The sequence below is a fragment of the Boleophthalmus pectinirostris genome, unplaced genomic scaffold, assembly GCF_026225935.1.
Source record: "Boleophthalmus pectinirostris isolate CB_2022bp ecotype Guang Dong unplaced genomic scaffold, ASM2622593v1 HiC_scaffold_18, whole genome shotgun sequence".
Lineage (NCBI taxonomy): Eukaryota > Metazoa > Chordata > Actinopteri > Gobiiformes > Gobiidae > Boleophthalmus > Boleophthalmus pectinirostris.
This window is the reverse complement of record NW_026571133.1, coordinates 14,453,747-14,473,068: the sequence shown is the minus strand read 5'-3', so window position 1 is coordinate 14,473,068 and position 19,322 is coordinate 14,453,747. Positions and strand designations below refer to the sequence as shown.

Genomic DNA, 19,322 nt, shown 5'->3' with positions numbered 1-19,322 from the left:
GTGACTGTTTCCTCGTTTTATTCATCATGATCTGTGTACGTGAATTTAGCCTTTAAAATAAGCAAATATAGAAGTTGTTTAAAGATGCCACCTGCTTGTGTCCATGCAGATTCTATTGCTTTGTCTTGAATGTTTCACAGTATGGCATTAAACGTATCAATCTCCATGAGACATGCAGCCAGGTCACATCTATGGAGAGATGACCCTGATGACCCTTTTGAACAATAAAAACATGTTAAACTGAATAGAATAAATAGATACATTAAATGCCATATTGTGGAACATTTCTGGCAAAGCGAAAGCATTTACATGGAGACAAGCAGGTCGCGGACCCTCCACCAGAAAACGTACATAGTCCACCTTTAGCTAATATGACACTATGGCACACTTTTAGTTAACCAATAGTATGTGAAGATCGGTTATGCTTTTATGTATGCAGTTGCTTTATGTTGTGTGTGACACACAAAACAAATATGTATTAGAAGTATTTTTAATGAATCTTTTTTCATAAAAACAATTGTTTCCAGTTCAGGTATCCAAACCACTTTCAAAACAATCAAGCAGTTTCTTTTTTTTCACCAAATTTGAGACAAAATTGGCTTGAGATGTTACACCACGTTCAGAAAACATTCAAAACTGTCCAACAATCCTTTGGGCACATTAATTTTTAAGTTATTTTCTGGCGTCTTGCTTTTCAAATATTTTTTTCATTACAGCATATTTCACAGCTACAAAAGGTAGACAAAAGTTATTTTTTCTGCAGATACTGAGTTAGATATAAAAGGACCTAATTTCTACATATTTCAACAATACTTCACCAATGATTATTAACTATTTGCAAAGAGATATCATGTAAAGCAAGTCTAAACATGTTAATTAGTTTCAACTTGTCTCACACTTTTGGCACATTTATATTCAGATGCACGAAGGCCTGGTGTTATTTTAGTAATACAAAATATGTGACCATATTATTGTGTTTATTTTACCCCTATAAGTCAAAAATATGTATCTTTTGGTGTATGGTCCAATTTTACTATAACTACAACATTGTTTATATGTACACCTTTTTCTTCATTAATAGGTGCATTGTGTAACCTTTCTGGTGGAGGGTCTGCTACCTGCTCATCTCCATGGAGATATTTTGCCTTGCTTCTCCCAAAGTATGAAAATAAACTTTGTAATCACAATGGAGACAGGTTAATAGTCAGATCTATGGAGAAGCAAGCCTGCACATGGTACAAATTCATGTTTAAGGTATTTTTGAGCTATAAAACATCTGTTATTGTGTGAGGGAGATATGTTTAATGTCCTACTGTGGAACATTTCAGGCAAATAAATAACATCTCCACGGACACAACCAAGTAGCAAACCCTCGACCTTAGAAGTTACACAGTGCACCTTTAAGCCAACCAACTATCTTTAATCCATCATTTAAACCAGAAATATAACACATTGTCTATAGTCAATCTTAAATACTTAGCAAACCAGCCTTCAAAGCTTAAACTTGTGGCACATAGTTTCAAACAAAAATCCTGTACATATCTTGCGATAGTTTGTGTAATTTTTACATTGTTTAAAAAATTATAAAATATTTTCATACATTTGTACATGTTCATTCAAGGTTAAAAACACAATTCACTGTCTTCTAAAACTATATACAATTTTATTCTTTACTTCTCACCATTCAGCTGTTAACAGAGGAGCAAATAAGTGATTTCAGCCGTAACTCAAACTCAAATGTATAGATTCTTTTTAGGGTGAAAAAAAAGTGTTACTCAGCAGCATGGAGGTAAAGGAAAAATATGGGGAAAGAAATATTTAATCAAAATGTAGACGTTTTAATTGTATATTCTTCGTCTTCAGCATTCCTTGAGTCTTATAGTTTAAAACTGAAGTCTTCTTTGTCAACTTTATGTAAATACTGAGCATTAGGATGCTATAGCTCCACTTCAGTCAATGAAGTTCTCAATTTGAGCATTTTTTAAAAAATATATAATTGGTTTAACTTTCATGTTTTCACCTGACATTCCATCATGAGAGTCCAGATTATAAACACAACCCATTTAGACAAATAGAAGTCAAATGGTATATGGTGGAATTTGCACCAGCTTAAAGAAAGCATATTCTAAATACGGCACACTGTAATTTGCACTGTTAAATACACCTTTGACAATATGGGACACTGTGATGAAAGGTATGCACTTGTAAATGGACAACAAGATGGTCGGTATGCCAAGGTTAGTTCACTGTCAATGCCTAAGCTGAATTTTAACCATTACCCAACTATGTCAGACTAGACCAAAACAGCAGCATGACATTTCCAGTTAAAGTTTCTGAGGTAGCCACACAGTCTGACACTGTACCTTTTCCCATATATAAAACAGAAAATTTAATCGGATAAGAAATACATTTTTAAACACACAACATTTTAAGAACATTTTAAACGTCAAAAAGTCATAAATTTGCTGCATGATATGAAATATGGCCATTGGAAATGGAAAATATACTGAAAATGATGGTATGGATGTCTTCTATTCAATGTTTCAAGCTGTGAATGCGGTTAGATCTATTTTTGTCCTGTTTTAGTGTTTGTGTCGTCCCCAATTACAGCTAGTCAAACATTTTTGGTTCTGAACTAATAGCTATATAGTACTAGTTTTAGTTCTACTCTAGTCCTGGTTACCTGGTGAAATCTTAAAACTTTGGGTTATTTCAGTTCATGATGCCAAAAGTGAACCATTACAAAGGTTACTTGTGGTGGAACTTGGTGTAAATAGATTAAGAATAAGTGAAAAAGTTATATAATACTGTACTGTCTTGCCCAATAGACTTTTTCAATTTATGAATAAGACACAAAATATGAACACATTCTTGGGTCAGTACCCTTTTGATGGGAATCTAAGTCATCTCCCCTTAAGCAAAAATAAAATGTTTTTGTCAAATATAACATTCACACAAGTTTTCTGTAAGGCATTCCTTCAAGTTTATCTTGAAATCAGCAGGTTATTCTTCCCAAAACTCCACTTAACAGTACAGATTTGTTCAAAAGTGAAAAAGCATACAGCAAAACCACTTTTTCCTCCCCTCATTCCTGTACACCAGTGGGAGTAATGACTTTGGTCTGTCCCAAAAATATCCTACAAATGAACAAATATCTCATCAGTCTCTTCATGCAGGTGGCTGTACAGGTGGAGGTTTGTGCACGGTCCATTGACAGTTAATCTCCCTTATCACTTTAGTCCTATCTGCGTGAGGAGGTGAGGACACCCCCTGTGGACGCTGTGGTGGTAGCGCTGAAGTGAGGGTAGTTGTCATTTGCCTGGGGGCTGGGCAGAATGGAGTTTCCGTTTGTGGAGGAGCAGTTGAGCTGAAGTCTGCGCAGGTACTCGGCGTGCACTGGTTTGTGGCTCTGCAGGACTTTGATGGCCTCATCCACAGTGAACCACTCCCGCTTACGGCCTGCAGGGGGAGACAGAGGACAAGTTAAGAGCTGAGCAACGTTCATTCCGTCAATGCAATAATTAGGTACAGGGTAGAAAAGTGAAATAACAAATAATGTTTCCTTTTACAATCCTATTTTATATTTAAATTTTATATTTTGCATGAAACTGAATGCTCAAACAGTTTAAATTAACTTAGCAGGATTGTAAACCATCCAATAAACCAAATGTGACCAAACATAGATTAAGACAACATTAGTTACTACACTACTACCATGTAAAGTGTATTCCCAATGACATATGTTTTCCGTTTTTGTGAGCAGCTTGGGCAAGTAAGTCTGTCCATTGTGAATTGGACAAAATTATATCTTTGCTTAGCTCCTGGGTGGGATATGAACAATTTGAGGCATATTTTCTGTAATCACAAAGCATTGTATTCCAATCCCTCTACAATCTTAAATATTGGGTTACAAAAACAGGTATGACCAGGAATAATTCAAGGGTTTACCAGTCCTGTAGCAGAATGAGGACTGAAACTAGACCAAGCCAAGTGTAAACTAGGTCTGAAAGAGGTTTAGCCCCACATAGCAACCAAATGCTAAACTAGTTTTCCTTACAGACTACTGATGGACCACCACAAGAAGCCTGCATACCAGAATGACAGCACTGGAGCAAGTAGGTTTTTAAGAGTAGTTATATAGACATTTACAAGATATAGAGCTATGTGCATAAACAAATGATACAGCTTTCCACTCCAATAAAGAGGGGGCTCCAGACAGATTTGCCTGGATACCGGAGTCTAGCACTGACAGCTTTAATAAACTACTGCTCTGAAGTGGGGAGACTGCGGCTGCAAGATCTCTGGCCCAGATTTATGTTAGGCTGTTCACACTACATAGCTCTCTGTATATACACTCTCTATATGCACAGCTACTGGGTCGTATACAGGAATAGAAGGATGTGGTACACTGAAAAAGGTGACCCAAGGAAACAATGCAAAGAGAAGGTATAGCTGGAACAAACATGGCTGGGTGAGGGGATGGCGTACCTATGTTGACACTGTCCTCCCAGGCCTCTAGTGTCTCTGTGACAGTCAACACGTACACATATGTTCTGTGTTTACGATCCTGGTTTTGCTGTAGGGTCAAACAAGTAAAAATATAAGCTTTTTTTTCATTATTAGCAAGTTTTAATAGTAACAATTTGCTCAAACGCTTGACTCACCTCAAATACACCAAGCAAACGCCCCAGTTTTCCCCTTACACCAGCCTGAAACAGAAAATATATTTATATGTTTATTTTTTATGTCAAGAATTAAAAAGAAAGGGTCAGTAATTTCACTTAATTTCAAATAATGTTTGAAAGTCATCATCATAAATAATGGTGAAAGGCAATGTTAGCACCAACATCTCAACTGACTCCCATCGGACACTATTGCATTTCAAAGTAAATGGACATAATGTTTAGTTATGAAAATGTTGGCATGACTCGCTGGGCACATGGTTTTGATACAGCTCTTTCATAACTTCATGAGAGTTAAATTACCGCCAAGACATATGACATTTGTCCTATCACTTTCCATGTCGCCTCAGCATACTTCACAGGTGTCAGTCGCCCTGATGTGAAGCCAAGTTTAGCCCTGTGACGTACCCCAGAACACAGGGTCCTGGGGCAGAAGGAGGAGGAGGGAGGGGGGCGTGAATACCAGCACTCTCTCCCCCTCTCACTCCCACCTCTGCTGAAAGTGCCCATGTGCCCTTTAAACATCTCACCTCAGGGGGCGCATGCTGTTAGCGGGGTAAAAACCACGCAGAGAGCTCATGTTAGAAGCGTGTTAAACTGCACTAGATAAACTGGACCACAGGAGGCTGCAAAGTGCAACTCCAAGCATGTTTGGACAATGCCTGGTGTACTTTAGTATTTTGTACTTTTTGGTATTTTGTACTTTCTGGTATTTTTATTTAATGCATGTAGAAATGAATAAAGTATATATTTTAACGCTACATTGAGAAATTGTCACTCCTCTCTTTGTAACTGCTGCTGTGAGCCTTGTCACTTTGGTCTTAAAATGTACATTAACCTGCCCTACATGGTCCTTATGTTTTTATTTCACCATTTTGTCCATAAATAAATAAAAATTCCTAATATGGAGCTTGACTCCAAATTCACCCTATAACCGCTAGCCTCATGAGCTTCATTTGACTGGAGCCAAACACTATGGGTGATGTCACACTTCCATAATTCATTTCTTTATGCAGTCTATGGTTGTGGCAACTAATTAGGTTTGGCCATAATGAACAAATCTCTTCTTGCTGTAATAAATGTGCTAAGGAAATGAGGAGGTCAAGGGTCAATGATCAGCCGGTCAAATTAACCACATGTTTAACCACACAAAGCCAGAGTCACAAGTTTCTTTTGTTTCTTGTTTCTTAATCAGCTTTTTTGGTAGCATTTTAAGACCGTATGCTTGGGATTCAGTTTTAAACACATTTAAAGCAAGATCTGAAAAATACATCTCAAAAATAGTGTAATTTCTTTTAGTCTATGTACTGAAATAATGGCACTATGGAAACTGTAGCTTTGGATAAAAAGAATATATGAATACGAAGTCTGCATTACGTTATTAGTTTAGTTTAATGGCCAAATAAACTAAGTTGTTACACAAGAAGATGGAAACCGTAGTCAAAGGTCAAATATCATCAGCACTAACCCAGCCGTGGTGTCATGGAGGGACCTGAAGGCATCTCACACTATTAACACTGTCCATTTTACATAAGAGACGGTGCATGTCCAGTAAGTGTTTGCTATAATGATTTTAGTGGCATACTTAAAATAGCTCTGGTACATTCATGAAATGTTATGGTGAAGCCCTGACCACAAGCATTTGAGAGATGTTCTTGTAAAACAGTGAAAGGAAATGGCATGCAATGTTATCAGTAATAATAATAAATGTGGTAAAGAAGTGGATTTCACACTAGTAAGTTTCCATAGTCGTGTGTGTTTTGTGTAAACTTTTGGGTACTGCAGTCAGATTTCAATTGAGACAAAAGAGATAAAATTGTATTACACTCAACTCCTTTAAGAAATATCAGGTATTGTTGTTTGATACGGTCATCATGCAATCAAGCTGTACAACAAAACTGCACAGATCAAATGGAAAGTAGGATGTGAGCTGATGTGACTATGGTGCACCTGACCCACATGTGTTTGAGGGAAGGGGAAACCGGAGAACCCAGAGGAAACCCATGGAGGAAGCTGTCCAAGTGAAGTATATTTTTTCTAAGATAAAATAAAAGCAGGAGCAAGCAACTGACAATAGCTCCAAATCCAACAGTATCAAAGTCGAATGTGTATCTATATGTCCCATTTATCAGGTTTGACATACCACTGAGTCAGGAGTGCCCATATTGCTTTATCTCTTTGTTGCATGTTCATATTGTCCAATTGAAAACGTTTCATTTGAATCACAAAAAACATTCTTCAGATTACAGTGTTGAAAATTTGGGAGCGTGTTCAATTTCCAGGGAGTTAATCACAGTTAATCTGACGTTCTTCACCTCCTCAAACACTTCTCTGACAGCGGCTCCACACGGCTCCTCCTCGGGCTCCATCCCTCCCCCGGGGACGATCCACTGGTCTGGGTGCCGACTACTGCTCACCAGTAATACCTGCGAGACACAACAAAAACATGATCAAGATTGGGCTGATTTTATTGCCCCAGTTTGGAAATGAGTCCTCTGCATTTAACCCATGCTTTAATGCTGCTGAGGCAACCTGACAGTAGGCAGGGCAGGCTTGGTCGCTCCAGATCTTGAGCTAAGCTTGGTCAGGACTGCTTTGCTGGAGGATTTTATCTATTTACTTATTATCTGGAAATTTACTGGATTAATATTTGGGCATAAATTGAAAATTAAGTATCTGACAAGCAACATCTACAAACATTTAGTCCCTACAAGGATTTTCTGAAATACAGGTTATTCTTGCATTAAATCATATTTCTGTCTCTTTAAATGTTACAGCACCAGGTTACGTTCAAAATGTGCATCGTGAATTACATCTTGATATATCTTGAATATAAAAGCAAATCCAGTTTTAACATTACAACGAGATTTTGTTTATCAGATTTAAATCATCTGTTCATGTTTTGTTTGACCTCAGAAATCTAAATTCAAAGATGGTAACTGATCTAATCTTTTAATGATTCATTGTTTGTATTTTCTTTAACACCAACTAATCGTTACACAGCTAAACAAATCTTGTAAATCCCACCAGACTCAAATTCAGTCTCTGCTTAGAGACATACGGGGCTTGAATTACCCTTGTGTAGCAGTGTACTCAGATGCACAGATCACATGCTCCTGTGTGGGCACTTTTCTGGACGTATCCTCATGGCCTACACAACAAACCGCAAGAGCATCACATCTGCTAAAAACATTTTCACATTCCCTCACCCAAGCATCATCGGGCTGACAGTTCATTACAAGTGTCTTAATAAAGTCCGCAGCCAATACAGCAGAACTGTAATAAGAAATGAGTCAAGTGTTGTTGGTCTGTGAATGTAGCCAGCCTGCACACTTTGATGGCATCATGGATGACCTAATTCACACAGACATATTCAGGTTAAGAGCAAAGTACCATCAACAAAAGGGTTTTATAATGGTATAAGGAAAGTAGGGAAGATTCAGACGTCATGCTGATTCCCAATGCTAGTGTTGTCACGATATACTAAAATTTTGTCCAAACATGTTTAAGAAACTATTATTTTTGATGGCAATTACACACTATTGTCTAAAATATTAACATGTTGTCTTATATTAGTTCTGACATCAATCAATTTAAATAGTATTCAGAAAAGTTCCAACTAGGTCATACTTAGAGGAGATTTATTCAGATGAGTATCTAGTTTCAAAACTGGTATCAGGTATGCATATTTTTGGTTAATGCAGAGTTAATGCATTTCGATAAGGTTAAAAAATAAGAAAAACATCCGCAAGGCAACAGGAAAGAGTTATAATAGTAATAGTAACAGTAACAAATTTATAATGAACCTTCTTTTACAGTTAAACTGATGACATTTAAAACCGAAATGCTGTTGAAACCTGAAGGCAAAATTTATGTACTCTTCTCTAGGGATAAAAAAAGTCTTTAATGCTAATCATAATAATCGTTATTTATATTAAAAACACAAAAACACATTTGAAAATCAAACTAAATAGCATTCACTTCCAATGAAAATTACACTTACTTTTAACGTAAATCAAAAAGTATAATGTGTAAGTTTCTATTGCACAAAATTAAGCTTTTAGTCTTGTTATAATACTGTTACCTGCTCAAAAACATACCTGGAGTTGAGTTAAGTTTCATTCACACATGTTTGAGTATCATGTGGGGTAGTTTTCAGGGGTAGTTAACAGCTAACTTTTACCTTTAGTTCAGTAAAGATGGACATTTCCAGGGCTGAAATCATCCAAATGATTCTAGTGAAGGTGTTTAAAAAAACCCAGTGGAGCACTTCCTGTATTACTACATGACATCACAAAGTGGAAGAGAGTGTTTTCTGTTTGAGAGAAGAAACAACAAAGATATGCAAGGTGTGTGTGTGTTAAACAAGTGTGAATGAAACAAAACACAACTAGGCATGTTTTTGGTGAAGAAACAACTTTATAACATAGATCAGAAAAGCGCAATATGGCCTTTTTGAAATCTGACTGTCTTTTCTTTTCATTTTTCACTAAAATTATATTTTTAAAAAGTGAAACAATGTAAACAAACTGTGCATCTCTGGGTTAAATGTCTAGCACAGCAGATGGCAACTGTCACCTCTGCCTCAACCTCATCCCACAGCGTAATCTGCACAAGTCTGTCAATGTGGACTACTCCTAATCTGGACTCATCTCTCACTTTGCTTCACTGTAATGGGATTGGTGCTGCTGCTGCTACAACACCACGCTTCTGTTAAATGTCTGTTCTTTAAATGTCCTGATGCAAAATGTAAAAATCCAAAACATATTGAACAAATCACAATATTTCTCAATTAAAATGGTTTCTTGGTGCAATTAATGTCTCATTTTCTTACCATATGTGAGTAATAACAAAGTCAATATATAAAAAGAATGGAAAGGTCAGATATTCAGTTATAAAATGTAATTAATTGAAATATTGGTGAGATTTTTTTTCATAAAACAATAGAGAAAAACAAAATATTAGCACAATGCAGACTTATTAGGCAATGTGAATGAAAGTAAATTAGGATTTTACTCACTAGGTCACGGTGTCGATGCTCGCGTTACAAAAACACGTTTCTTCTCACTTCTCTTGACACTAAAATTTGATAGTGTCACATCCATTTAAATTTATACTTTAATTCATTTCCTGATATTATTTTTTAAACGGTGCATCTTCAACTTCAAAGGGAGCGACTGGACTTGCACATGCGTAACCTTTGACCTTTCCCTGCTTCCTCACGTGCCAAACTAAGCCACCTGTTTATTCCCATGTAGGTTAGGATCAACAGGGAGGACTGCTGCAGACGCTACAAATACTTAGACTGGGAACGCTAGCCAATGTAGCCATGACGTTGTCTGCGGAGCTGAAGATAGCGGTAGCACTTTCAAAGGACGACAAACGATTTTTAGGGTCACAACAATTATAGAAAGCACATTTGAATTTCAAAGTTTTAGGACATAGTTAAAAAGCTAAATCACTTCATTCAATGTTAATAAGAAGCATCAGAGGGCTTTTAATGCAATTCTGAATGTCACTGGAGTCAAAGGAACTAAATTGAAAAAAAAAAAGAAAAAGGCAAGCCATTTGAAACACGCCGTAGGCTAGGAGGATGGACTGTGAAAGGTGAAAGGTAAATAATGCATCAGAAATAGATTTGGTAAGGAGCCATAAGTGAATGAAAAGCAGACACAAAAGAAAGCTGGATATATGAAAGGTTAATGAATGGGCTCACCGGTGCAGTAACAGCGGGTAAAACAATTCAGGTCACATGGGTTACACATATCTACAAAACTCAATGGCAAAGATTGGTGATGCATATATATTTGACAAATTTCAACTAAAACCTAAAAATAAATCATGTTAGTTTGTTAACCTTTCAAAATGGCAAGCTGTTGATGCTTTAACATGCATCTGACTTAACGGTGTTACTGTTATTAAAGGTGCATTGTGTAACTTTTCTGGTGGAGGGTCCGTCACCTGCTTGTTTCTGTGGATATGTCATTGCTCCACCTGGAATACTCCACATTAGGACATTAAACAGCTCTACCTCACTCATTCATCTGTGAGCGGGGCTGTCTCTTCATAGATCTGACCTGTAACTTAGTATGGGATTAAACTTTTCTGTCTTTATAGGGACCAAACCAGACCGTGAGTTACAAAATGCAGTTTTAATGTAGGTTTGTGCCAAAAGAAATGACTGCTCAAGGCCAATTTGTTATAACACAAATATCTAACAAAAGATTACCCATTCTGTATTCGTCACGTCTCCAGTCCTCACTCCTTTGTGGGTGTGGGTGATTCACTGATAGTACGTCATATTCACTTTATCTGTCACTGCTTGTACTGCTGCTACTTCATACTGCACAGTTTGAATAACAATGTAGTAATGTTTTCAGCAGAGTAGTTGGGCATAAAGGCTCATCTTAACAAGGGCGTTCAGTGACTGATGTTTACAACACAAAACTGAGGGCAAAGTTCATTTCACATTTGGATCATTAGGTTTTTGACCTTAGATAAACTTTCCTCTTCAAAATTAGTAACTATAGCAACAGGGTCTCTTGATTAATTATGGAATGTTGAGTTCACAACACACTTCTAAATTTAACAATGAGCAGCTCCCTGCATGATACAATTTTGGCAACGCCACATCAGCACCATCTAAAATCAACTACAATTATACTAAACCTTTGATGTTACATTACTTGGTTAATCAATAATAATTCAAAGTTTGATTTCATAAAACTTGTCACATAACAGCATTTCCGTTATTTTTTTATTTTTTATTTTTTGGCCAGAGCGTCAATCAAGTATCATCGTAAAATTGAGAAGCTGCTTCTCATCATAATTGTAACATTGAAGCTGGATATTGTGGCATTTATAATCTTGAACTAAGAGTAAACTTTACAATGGGCTAAAACTCTGATTCTGATCAAACGTGGCAAGAGAGAGAGATGGGCACAGATTTAGAAATGTACCTTACGTTTAGTTAAACTAATAATAATAGAATAAACATAAAATCTGGACCAAGAATAAATCTGAATTTAACCAGGTATAAAACACAGATAATCCTGGGACAGGAAATTACTACATAAAGAATATGGGGTCTAGAACTTCATAATTTAAATGTTATGAATTTCCCCTTTTACAGAAACTTAAAATTCTCTCAGGATGGTCAGATGACAGATTTACTTCTGGACTGGAAAAAACTGCTTATATTTGGAACGTGGTGCAAGGTGAAGAGGGAGGAAACCTCAGAGGCAAAACAGTTGGTGAAATCTGACTGTTTTGCAATTCAACCCAAGCCCCACTGGGAATGAGGCATTGGTCAAATCAAAGGCCATATACTGCAAATCTAGTCAGGACACTTCAAAAATGTAGACATTTGTTTGCTTTTCGGCCACTCTTAAGCTAACAAAAGCAAAAAACACCACAAGAAGCTTCTTAAGCTATAGTTATGGAAAAGCTACTGGGTTTGCGATATTTAGTGACAGAGACTTGTGGTGAAATGGAGATGCAGGGCTGTATTTAGCTGTAAAACTTGTGGAGTGACAGTTGAGACATGGGACAGAAATATGCCAAGACATAAACACCTCGTATTTCTGAAGGAGAGTGCTTTTTTAAAATCGTCCGCAGTAAAAACAAAATAACTCGCAACTAACAGTTTAAAGTACGACAAGTACAGCAGGGCACAGGGCTGAAATATACCAAAATTTTACTATAAGGTATATTATTTATAATAAAATAATGCTACAAAAAAAAATCTGTGTAATGTTAAAAATGAATCAGTCCTGTGTGTATTATAATCAAGAGTATAAAGTGATATTTCTACACTTTTGTGATTTTAGAGTTCGCTAGGTGTGTAACGGTACACAAAAATCACGGTTCGGTTCATTTTCGGTACAATATAGGAACAGAATACAAAACCAGTTGTTTATTTGTGTGTTTATTAAACCAAAAATTTGTTTTAACATTATATAAATGGGAAATTTAAATAAATGCAAAGTGCTGCTTGGTGATACTAATAAGTTAAATAAAATATTCTCATATAAGCAACAAATGTTTGAAATATTATAAAAAATTAATTCCTTGTAAACAGTAAACAAAACTTTTCCAAAAGTAAAGCACAGCACTAATAGTTCCAGGAAGAACTTTTACTCAATCTTCAAATTTTTGGCCAGAAAAAACAACTTGTCCACACTGTCTGCAGTAATTGCAGATCTGGTGGCAGTGTCAATGTCCCCAGTGGCTGAAAATACCCTTTCGCTAGAGACAGGGGTAGGGGTGCGATTCCGTTCCAGCGAAAGGCGGAAGTGAGGACCGCAGCGCGATAGTCGTAGTTTTGCGAGCATTCACGTGGTTTGGAGGGACATAGTCGAGGGAGGCGGCTGCCCTAACTATAAAGCACTGTGGAGAACTCTGCCAAATCACGGACGAGTTCCCTTGTAAATATTATAGAGCCGATGTTATATTAAAGATGCACATGTAGTGGCAGAATGTAAACACACACTCGTGCACAGCCGAGCACCAAACTGAACGTCCCGTACCGAAACAGTTCGACACAAATACATGTATCATTACACGCCTAGTTCTCACACATTTGTTTTTTAACAGCTTGGGGTACACAATAAAAAAAACAGAGAGAATATTGTCTAATCCCAATATAAACAAATTTTTTAAAATAGATTTGTTATCTGTATTGTCAAATAAAAGAATGTGATTTTAACATTGTCACAGCTGCTCCTCGGACTAATAAAAACATCACATGAGTCATGCAGCATTACGTTAATAGAGAAAGAACAGTTTGGTTCACAAGCACTGGATTGTTGTTTCCATTTCTCTAAATAAAGTCATTAGCAAATTTCTTTTTTGTCTTTCAGACATGGTCAAATCAAAATTACAACTGAAAGTACCAAAGAGAAAGTGACAAAAGTAATAGTCTTATGATGGTCTTATGATATAAAACACTACAAAATGTTGTAACTTTGGTATTGGTTTAGGTAAATATTCCAGTGTTCTATCAATAGTGCTGCTGGAAGTGCTGATTTCAGTGTATTTGCAAAACTAATATTTGCCATAAGATTGTCCATATGTTAGTTTCTTTTTTTTCTTTTTCTATAATATAAATTTTTCAGCTTCCCTCTACTTGAGTCATTGCTTAGTCCCCATACATGGACTGTTGTGGGGAGTTTAGTTGCACAGAATCACATCCAGAAGGTTCAGCTTTCTCCAAAACAAAACCGTGAGTGAAGAGATCTGCTTACAACAACTCTCTCTTATGTGATCAAATGTCCCCAAGCACAGGCCTAAGCCATACATACAGTTGAACTAGGCTACCCGCTGGTACAAGAGAAGACATAGGTGATTTATTGTTGTTAACAGGACAATATTAATAACTGGAGGTGTTTTTTTTTTGTTTTTTTTTATCAAATAAGGTATTCCCTTCAGTGATGCAACAATATCCAAATCTCTCAGCATGACATGTTCAGATATATGGTGAATACTCTATTTTTACCCATTAAAAGACATTGGTTCTGTCATAATCCAAAGAACTAAGAATTAAAAGTGCTTAATAGAGGTTATTTCTTCATGTAGCCTCCACTGAAGCAAAGCACAGGATCATGACCTATGTAGTTCTATGTTTTTTTTAGCTATTGCTGCACCATAACAATTAATTTTACTTAAAGATGGCTTAAGAATTCTTAACAAATTATTTGAATATGATTTCACAGACAGACATGTCAGCCCTTGTCAAGAGGTCTACAATTCAAAGAGCCAAACCACAAACGTGTGTTGTCATAATATTCATGCCAGTGGATGCATCTCAAAACAATACAATTGGTTCTAGGAAGTGCAGAGAGTGATTGGTTAAAGGGAAAATTCATCATCGTAGTCAGAAAAGCTTCTCTGAGAAATATTAAATTGAAATTAATCTTTACATAATATGTCCAAACAGGTAAATATAGGAGTGACTTTCCAACTTTCAACTGTATCAAACATCTCACTATATTGTTTTGTTTGGTCTTAAAATACATTTGATTGTTGAGCATACAGAGCAGACATAACTACACTGACCACAATGCTTTGCTTTCAGACTAACCAATTTAAAACAAATCAACAGACAAAAGAAACTTGCACTAACTTGTTTATGTTAAACTTTGAAACTGTGACAAATCTTGCATTTTTGTTAAGAAAAAGTATATTATTAAAGATATAACATATATTTTGTATTCAGTATTAGATAATAATGTAAAATGAATGAAAAAAAAACATGCCAAACTGTAAAACATGCCAGAAGATGCTGGGAATGGTGAAGCTGTGAGTTGTATGTTTGAAAAAAAAAAAAACAATTACTGTAAAACAAGGGAAGATATCACTAGAACAAAACGAGAAGTTGTGGTAGGAAACAGTCAATTTAAAGAAATTAGGAGATTTCCTAATGTAAGTGAATAGTTCAAGCAACAACATAAGAAATAAGAGCGTAAGTAGAGCCATAGATATTGTTAATGACTTATGTTTTGGGGGAAAGTGAGCAGTGCAAGTTACATGGACTAGAGTAACTTTTCAAAACAAGCTGTAATTTAGTTTTAAACACACAATGTTATTCTTACTGTATTTCTTACTTTTTATTTTTATTCTGAAGCAACCATGCATTGTTTTAACAGTTTAAAGTATTTGTCAACAACTTTTCATGATTTAATGTGGGACATAATGTTTGTTTCTATTTTCCTGTGCCCTACTTTAATTTTTTTGTCATGAAATCAGTGGTATATAAACTGTAGAGTCCCAGTATAGTTTCCCAATATATTTAGCTCTCAACTCAATGTATTATTTATGAGCACGGTCCATCACGTCAGATTGCATGTGACAGCAGAAGTACATCTCTGGGCAGCCAAAAATCGCAAAGCTTTTAGGAAACACGCAGCCTCTTTTTAGTGAAGTCTGCCTCAGCACAGCACAATATTGTGTAACCTTTTGGACATTATACAACACAGAAAGTGAAGGATACACATCAAGTCATGCAAGAACGATTTTGCTAAAAATGAATTTGGTGTGATGTAATGGCTGGACAGAGGACATGAGGACAAACTATTCAGAATCCTCGTTTAATTTAATTGGTTTGAAATTAGTAGCTGATAGATTATTATAGCCTATGTACTTGTGTGTTACAGTAGCCAATGGAAATGCACGCAGACAGCACCTAAAAACAGTGCGTCATTAGCTCCATATACACAAATAAACTCTTTATAAAAAGGATGTGCTCTTAGGAAGAAAAATACCCTAAACAAACAGGAGCACACCAAACTGTCTTGTCACCTCAAATCTATTATTTACAATGTCACTGCTCCTTTAAATCATCATCCAGTTCATTTTTGGAGGCAATGGCCACAGTGCTTCTGCGATCACAGATGTTCCGCTGCAAACTCTACGATGCGTCATTCAAAAAAAGAACTGACATTACACATGTTATATGTATTTTTCTTCACACTCAACTGGGGCTAACACTATTAAAAGAAAACGTGCAACACAGTGCCTCGCCCCCTTCTTATTATAAACGAGAGGTATTTCGGGGGGAAATGGAGCGGGGCTGGCTTCAAAATAAGAGCATTGCTAATACGCCATACATGTTTGGTGCGTGCGCTTTTTACGCAGTCACTTTATTTGGAAATTCTCGTTCCCCTACCATTTGTTGATACTTGACAACAGCCTTTTCTCTACATGCACCCCAAACTAGCCCAAACTGGATAGCCCACAGCGCATCAGCACGATCCCCATTCACTCCATTAGACACAAGCGCACTAAAAACATGGTACAATGTGACAACGCAAGTGAAACCCATTCACGTCGATACGATACACGTAAAAGGCAATACCCCACATCACTCCGCACTTAATTCACAAGCTCTATCTTGCTTAAATGACACACGAAAATTTAGGAGGCCATTCAACAATATAGCTACATTGATTGATTAGTTACCTCTTCCTCGCGTTCATTTTTGAAGCACAGACACGCCGCTCGCTTCTTGAACCCCTCTCCGTCGTAGGTCCTAGTCTGGTTCGGTTTTAGCTTCATTGTTGATGCTGTAAAAATGTCTCTTTTTACCCCCTCAAAAAGAACCGGTAAAAACGGAGGAGGAGGGAGATTTCTCAGTTGCAACTCCGCCGCATCGTCGTCGTAGCTGCATCCAAGGCAATAGACTGACTGGATTTCTTGAATTGCAAAAAATTAAATAAAACAAAGAGGCAAATCGCGAGGTCTCTCAAGGATAACCTGCGAGGGATGGGTCCAAGCGACTGCCGCGCGTTCGTCTTCCTCGGTGGGCTGTAAACGCGCGCAGCCGTGCTTAGATGATTTGGCGCATGGCTGGTGGTGGTGCTGAGGTCTGGCTGACTCGGTACAATGAGCAGGCACACTGGAGGTTCACATATGCAGATCACTCCTCTCCGGTAGGGGCCAGCTGATTGGCTGGGATCGTATCTGTGGGAAGGGCTTGTGCCATGTCACAGCAGTAACAATAAACAAACTCAACGTGTGATCTCTATTCAACTTTTTAGTGAACTTCATTTTAGCAAGTCTTTCGGTGAGTTTGGCAGTTTGTAAGCTTAAATTGTAATAATTACATACGCAGCTATATTAGGAAATTGATCTCTAACATCATTAAAAAAAGATTTGTTTTCGGACTATTGATTATTGATTTTTTACTCTATACACTGTGAGCAGGGGTTACTGTAGGCTAACTGGATAGATTTTTTGGTAACTGTCCTTTTTTTCTTTTCTTTTTTCTTTTGTTTTCTTTTAACATATACTTGTACTTTTAACCTGAGGTGGAGTTAGCAATTTGGGGACCTCACTATAATGCACGTTTTATAGGATTATTGTTTAAAAGTAAACTACTCTCATTTAATGCCATATTGAGAGAAAATCAAATTGCTCTGAAGCCTCTGCCAGCCCTCCAGGTTTGGGGGCCCTAGGCAGCTGCCTACTTTTGCCTAATGATAGTGCTGCCTCTGCTTTTAACTGAAGAGGGCTGTAATTCTCTTAATTATCATCATGTAATTGTAATTAGATAGGCCTACATTTAAAATAAGGAGTTACTTCAAAACCCTATCGCCCCAAACCATAGCTGTTCACAGTTGTATGGCCTAATGATTTTCCAAGTACACTATTTGAATTTGTATATTTATTCAGATGTTAAAAATTGGAAGTTCTATTAACTGCTTCTGACTTCTACAGTGAATATATAATGTAAGAAATACCCCCTGAGTGAATGGCTTCCAATCTACAACAACAGCCTCTTTGATCACCACCAATCACTTACTCAAATTCTAGTTTAATGTGACGATGTGACGATGTCATACTCCCAAATGAGAGACAAGGGCCAGATTTCCCTATTGATTACATTGTACTTTGCTATGAAACATCCAAAAGGTAAATTCACAAATGCTGAACCTGGTATTTTCAATTATGGTAGCGACAAAACCATAGAACTCACTGTATTGCAATTTACAATTTTAATTTTAGCTGGCACCCATCTGAATGAATTAATATTGTCCTATAGTATGCTGTGGCCTAATCTGAAACCCAACAATACAGGAAACATGGGCAAAGAGTCTTGCTCAAGGACACACAACAACCATTTGCACTAGCCAGAGCTGGAATTGAACTACTAAACCTTCTGCTAAAATAAACACAGAAAAGACCACTGGTCTGGGTCTTGTTGCCTTGAGCAATTTTTAAGAAGAAAATATTTCAGCAATTTCCTCGCAGTAATGTAAAACAATACTGGACATGCAGTAGACCTATATGCCATTTTGTCTTTATTACTTGTATGAAAATTCCCCCCAGACATACCACTGCAATGAATTTCAGTGTTCATAGTCTGTGTCTGATGGTCGCAGGGAGGTCATGTTTTGGTTGTACACACGGAGTAGCGGTGCCCTGGGTGTGTGTGTGTGTGAATAAGGATAAGATATTTCTACTTGGCCAAACACTGTAAGGTCTGTTATGTCATGTATCTGATGGCACTCCCCTGTATTCTCTAGGAGGAGTTCATAGACTATTCACCTGCATTGTAAATGACTGAGTCGTACTTTAAGACTGAGGTGTAACAATAAGATAACATTGACTAGTGACATCTACAACCTGAATGACAAAAGCACAATACCTGAAAATAGGCTGATAAGTTTTCAGCTGGTCTTATGTAACTCAACCAGTGAATGGTGAAACACAACCCAATATCCTCATTCACTCTAAATGTGTTTATTTCAAGCCTGGTTGAATGGAGAGAGGAGTGTGTGTCTGGAAGGACATCGAGCTTAATTGAGCCACATTCAAAGGAAAACTAGTTTACCACTACTATATCGGTGGTATGATCATCTTATAATAAAAATGTGTTTGATTTAAATAGCGTATAAAGATGCTTACAGTGTTTTATTCATTCACTCCACACTTGGTATCTGAGCCATCTGCCCGTCCCAACACCACCAGCACTTACACACCTCTTTTATAGGCAATGTGTGTGTCTTGCCCAAGGACACAACAACAGTATGCAGCCCCGCTACAGCACCTGGTATTTCCAATGGTTTCTTTTCCAAGTACTAACCAGGCCTGGCCTTACTTAACTTTGGAGATCAAATGAGATTAGGTACTGACAAGAAG

General features: G+C 37.1%; 1 protein-coding gene across 1 annotated transcript; it reads right to left on the bottom strand.

Moving 5' to 3' along the window:
* Positions 1 to 476: 476 nt before the first annotated feature.
* LOC110161788 (diphosphoinositol polyphosphate phosphohydrolase 3-beta-like) lies at positions 477 to 17,045 on the bottom strand. The gene is made up of 5 exons (XM_020926619.2): positions 16,641 to 17,045; positions 6,998 to 7,108; positions 4,665 to 4,709; positions 4,489 to 4,576; positions 477 to 3,459 (listed from the first exon to the last, which is right to left on the bottom strand). The coding sequence occupies exons 1-5, from the start codon at positions 16,734 to 16,736 to the stop codon at positions 3,242 to 3,244; spliced, it is 558 nt and encodes a 185-aa protein (XP_020782278.1). The 5' UTR covers positions 16,737 to 17,045; the 3' UTR covers positions 477 to 3,241.
* Positions 17,046 to 19,322: the final 2,277 nt, after the last annotated feature.

Bases quoted from the DNA above. Each gene is read 5' to 3' on its own strand.
- LOC110161788 (XM_020926619.2), bottom strand. From the start codon at position 16,736: ATGAAGCTAAAACCGAACCAGACTAGGACCTACGACGGAGAGGGGTTC. The intron at 7,109-16,640 runs GTAACTAATCAA...TGTGTCTCGCAG, and splicing joins AAAATGAACGCGAGGAAGAG to GTATTACTGGTGAGCAGTAG. The intron at 3,460-4,488 runs GTACGCCATCCC...CTCCCCCTGCAG, and splicing joins GGAGGACAGTGTCAACATAG to GCCGTAAGCGGGAGTGGTTC.